Source organism: Quercus suber, unplaced genomic scaffold (assembly GCF_002906115.3).
Source record: "Quercus suber isolate HL8 unplaced genomic scaffold, Cork oak 2.0 scaffold_396, whole genome shotgun sequence".
NCBI lineage: Eukaryota > Viridiplantae > Streptophyta > Magnoliopsida > Fagales > Fagaceae > Quercus > Quercus suber.
This window is the reverse complement of record NW_027069848.1, coordinates 543,550-548,635: the sequence shown is the minus strand read 5'-3', so window position 1 is coordinate 548,635 and position 5,086 is coordinate 543,550. Positions and strand designations below refer to the sequence as shown.

At 36.7% G+C, this 5,086-nt stretch overlaps 1 protein-coding gene across 1 annotated transcript; it reads left to right on the top strand.

Annotated features, from left to right (window-relative positions):
- The first annotated feature begins 970 nt into the window (after nt 1–970).
- LOC112017119 (polyubiquitin) lies at nt 971–4,174 on the top strand. The gene is made up of 2 exons (XM_024049585.2): nt 971–1,105; nt 2,355–4,174. The coding sequence occupies exon 2, from the start codon at nt 2,355–2,357 to the stop codon at nt 3,957–3,959; it is 1,605 nt and encodes a 534-aa protein (XP_023905353.1). The 5' UTR covers nt 971–1,105; the 3' UTR covers nt 3,960–4,174.
- The last annotated feature ends 912 nt before the right edge of the window (nt 4,175–5,086 follow it).

Below are 5,086 nucleotides of genomic sequence, written 5' to 3'. Positions count from 1 at the left end.
ATTGTACCATAATTAAAAAAATTCAACACAGCAGCTATCAAATTATTTCCAACAATATGCCAAAATTTTTGATAAAATAAAGCATTCATACCATCGATTCCAGGAGCCTTTGTTGGTCCCATCTGAAACACCGCTGCTTTGATCTCTTCCGCACTATAATCACTGGACAAAATTTCTATCATATCAGTGGTCACTTTACACTGCACTGTGTCAAGGCACTTCTCCATTTGGTTGTTGCCACCTGAGCTATAAATCGACTCAAAATATGTAGTTGCCAGCCCCGCTATTTCTTCAACCTCCTCCACTCAATTATTTTGCTGGTCTCTTATTCCTTGGATAAAGTTTCTCCTTCTTCGTTGTGAGGCCTTGGAATGGAAAATTTTGGTATTTTTATCCCTGTGTTTAAGCCAAGAAATCCGGGAAAGTTGATGCCAATAAATTTCCTGCTGACGCAACAAAGCATCTAGTTTCTTAAAGATTGACTCCAAATGACATTGAGCTCTTTTTTTACTGTATTATTCTACTATTAAAACCCCAATTATAATTAATTAATTTAATTGTAAAAAGAATTTCATTAGATAAAGGATTTGAATTATAATCAAGATAGGATTTCTAATTAACTTAGGAATATTAGGATGTTCACTTCACGCAACTATACTTTATATATTATATATTAAATATACTTTATAGTCATCTTGAAGAGGGAAAAAAAAATGTTTGTAGAACTCAACTCAAGTTTAATATAGGTTTCTCAACCAAAAAAAAAAAAATTATATATATATATATATAACCAAAAAAAAAAAATTTATATATATATATATATATAACTACTTATCTTGTACGGAAAAGAAAGGACAATTGTGTTTCTTTGTTGTTGTTATACGTAAAAAATAAATTCGACGTGCACGCGAAGCTAAGAAGGACTCTTTTTTTATGCGTATACATCTCCTCTCTTCTTTTTTTTTTACCTATAAATACTCTATCTATTCCTCGCAATCGCACATCTCTCTCCCTCTCTCTCTCTCTCTCTATCAATCAAAGCTATTAGGTTTTCTGATTTTCTCTATCTCTCAGCTTTTTGAATTCGGTTCTTTTCTTCATCAAGGTGAGCTTCTCTTCTCTGCCAAAATTCAATTCCTTGTTTAGCTCTTTTTTGCGCTTTGATTTATCTGATTCTCGATCGGAAAATTTTGCATGATTTTAGGGTTTTTTGTGGTTCGATTTTATGTGGTCTTTCTTTTGTATGAAATTGACGATTTTTTATTGTTTGATTGCTTTGATTTTGTATCAGATTTGCGTATTTCTATTTGATTTCAGGGTTTGTTTGACGCTATTGTTTTGTTCTTGATAATCTTTTCGTTTCGTTTCTGTGATTTCTTTATATATGAACTTGATGGGTTTAATGTCTAGTTGCTCTAATTTTGGATTGGATTCGTGTATTTCTATGTGATTTTAGGGTTTAGGTCATCCCGAAATGGTTTGGTGATATTTTTGTGGGTGGATTTGATGATTTTTGTGTACGAATTTGGTGATTTAATACACAATAGGGTTTCTGTTATTCTGTGTGATTTTAAGGTCTAGATCGTGTTTTTATTATTTGATTTTGAGAGTATTTTTTTACATGCATATAATATTTTTAATTGCGTTCTTTGTATGGATTAAACAAATGCTGGTCGATTTCTCTGATTTTTTTGTATCTTAAATAAAGTTCCAAATGGGTCCAACAAAGAAAATAATGTATAAAGTATTTCCTCTTAATTAACAATTAATTAAGGGAATGAAAACAAGAGTAAAAATCTGGGGTATGGACAAGTTAGCTTTTCTTGTGGGTTTAATAAAGTACTTTGGACCCCAGAACTAGTTATATGTTGATTGATATTGACAATTTAATTATTGAGAAATTTGAATTTAATTTAGTTATATGTTGTTTGGTTCTTTGATTTTAATTTCAAACTTTTCTCTTTTAAAGACTCTAAATCAATTGATAAAATCTTAATAAGATTCGTACAATGGATTCATTTATTACTGGATGTGGACATTGATTTGGCCAAGAGCCCAACTCTGATGTTTCCAATGGAGACACCCTCCCACCAATTGTTGTAATTATTGATTTTTCAAAAAAAAAAAAAAACGTGGGCGTTGATTTGATTACTTCAAATTACAGGCTATCTTCCAACCATGTTAGTATCTCGTGTGATTTCTTGCGATTTTTTCATGCTAAGTTTGATAGCATGTGTGTGTGTGTAAATTAATAGGATTAATTTTCTTGGGTTCATGTTAATATATTCTGTGTTGGTTTATTTTGTTTTATTTTCTACCTGATTCTGATGGTTCTTGTATATGTATATCTGCAGATGCAGATCTTTGTCAAAACTCTTACTGGAAAGACCATAACTCTCGAGGTTGAGAGCTCTGATACAATCGATAATGTCAAAGCAAAAATACAGGACAAGGAAGGAATCCCACCAGACCAGCAGAGGCTGATCTTTGCCGGAAAACAGTTGGAGGATGGTCGTACTCTTGCTGATTACAACATCCAGAAAGAATCCACCCTCCATTTGGTTCTTCGCTTGAGAGGTGGGATGCAGATTTTTGTCAAGACACTCACTGGGAAGACCATTACTCTTGAAGTTGAGAGTTCCGATACCATAGATAATGTGAAGGCAAAAATTCAGGACAAAGAAGGCATTCCCCCAGATCAGCAGAGGTTGATTTTTGCTGGAAAGCAACTCGAGGATGGCCGAACTTTGGCCGATTATAACATTCAGAAGGAGTCTACACTCCACCTCGTTCTCCGCCTCAGGGGTGGTATGCAGATATTTGTTAAAACTCTTACAGGAAAGACAATCACTTTGGAAGTTGAAAGCTCTGACACAATTGACAATGTCAAAGCGAAAATACAAGACAAGGAAGGTATTCCTCCAGATCAGCAGAGGCTGATCTTTGCTGGAAAGCAGCTTGAGGATGGTCGAACATTGGCTGACTACAACATACAGAAAGAGTCCACCTTGCATTTGGTCCTCCGTCTTCGTGGTGGAATGCAAATCTTTGTAAAGACCCTTACTGGCAAGACTATTACTCTCGAGGTTGAGAGCTCTGATACAATTGACAACGTCAAAGCAAAAATTCAGGATAAGGAAGGTATTCCACCAGACCAACAGAGGCTGATATTCGCTGGAAAACAGCTGGAGGAGGGCAGGACTTTGGCTGACTATAATATCCAGAAAGAGTCTACTCTTCATTTGGTTCTAAGGCTTCGTGGAGGGATGCAGATTTTTGTAAAGACTCTGACAGGAAAGACCATCACCCTTGAGGTGGAGAGTTCTGATACCATTGATAATGTTAAAGCAAAGATTCAAGACAAGGAAGGGATTCCTCCAGATCAGCAGAGGCTCATCTTTGCAGGGAAGCAACTTGAGGATGGCCGCACTCTTGCTGATTACAATATTCAGAAGGAATCAACTCTCCATCTTGTCCTCCGCCTTCGTGGTGGTATGCAGATTTTTGTGAAAACTTTGACTGGAAAGACAATCACTCTTGAGGTGGAGAGCTCCGATACCATTGATAACGTGAAAGCTAAGATTCAGGACAAGGAGGGTATCCCACCAGATCAGCAGAGGCTCATCTTTGCTGGAAAGCAGCTTGAAGATGGCCGCACCCTGGCTGATTACAACATTCAAAAGGAGAGCACCCTGCATCTTGTTCTTCGCCTTCGAGGTGGTATGCAGATTTTTGTGAAGACGCTAACAGGCAAGACAATCACACTCGAGGTGGAGAGCTCTGATACCATTGACAATGTGAAGGCAAAGATTCAGGACAAGGAGGGGATCCCACCTGATCAGCAGAGGCTCATCTTTGCAGGAAAGCAGCTGGAGGATGGTCGCACACTTGCAGACTACAATATCCAGAAGGAGAGCACTCTGCATCTTGTTCTCCGCCTCCGTGGTGGTTGTGTTTAGCGGCTTCAACATTGGTAGTAGTACATCAAGTTCGGTTTTACCGTGGGAAGATTTAAATAACTGCGTTATATTCTATCTATGCTCTGCAGTTTGATGTTTTGGGATAATAGACCCTTTTATTCTCTGTTTAAGTTTTCATGGTTGTTTTGAACATTGTTATCTCTAAATGAGTTTAATATGTGTGGTACTCTTAATATGATCTATGATTTTAGTCAGATTTTAGCTTTGTGTATTAATGATTTAATCAAATGCGTGGTTATTTCAATTATTACATGTATTGCATGTTTTATTTGAGAAGCTGGTTTGCTTTTGGACCCAAATTCATGCGTTTGAGTTTTTAAGCATGCTCATTAGATGATCATTGATCAGTCTGTTTTGGTGTCCAGAGGGGGGCAGTGTAGAATAGTTGTAGTTTCAAGAAATATTTCTTATAAGTATTGGGTCTAATTTGTTCTGTGGTCTTTCATGCATAGAGGGTCCTTTACCAAATAATGTTTCTTAAAGCTGGAGTGTTTTGTTTCAATGCAAATATATCTGTTTTCATGAAGGAGAATGTGTTTTCTTTTCTATGTTGGTATAGTAATGGGCATTTACATAAAACACGACAAAGTCTCAAGTGCTGTGGTTGCACCCGCTACTACAAACGTTCTCCTTCCTGTTTTCCTTCCGTGTCCTTGGGTTCTTGTTTCTTAGTGGATGAGAGTTTAGACTAAAAATTTGGTGAGGAAATTGATGACAGAATTTTAGTTTATTTTTTAATGAGTTACACAAGAACTATTTTTTGTTATTATAGGAAATTCACGGACTTTATTCAATTATTGAAAGAGAAGGTACATCACGATATAACGCATGCCGTAAGAAGCATGGTTCCTCTCAAGTAGCATAGTCGTCTATAGAAGACGAGTGTTAGTGTTTCGCTATCAGGTGAGGAGGACAGTTGCCATGACGGCCAACATGTGAAACCACAGCAGACTGATATAGTTCCAGAGAACTGAAAGTGCCATAACAAACTGCTACAGTGGAGGTGGGAGAATGTGTATTAACCAGTAATGAATTAACCACCACTAGTGTCACCCACCAAAATAATTTCATTAAATTCAGCATCTGGCGCTGCAAAATCTGCTCCT

What these genes read in the sequence shown, in the direction of transcription:
- LOC112017119 (XM_024049585.2), top strand. Translation starts at nt 2,355, where the DNA reads ATGCAGATCTTTGTCAAAACTCTTACTGGAAAGACCATAACTCTCGAG.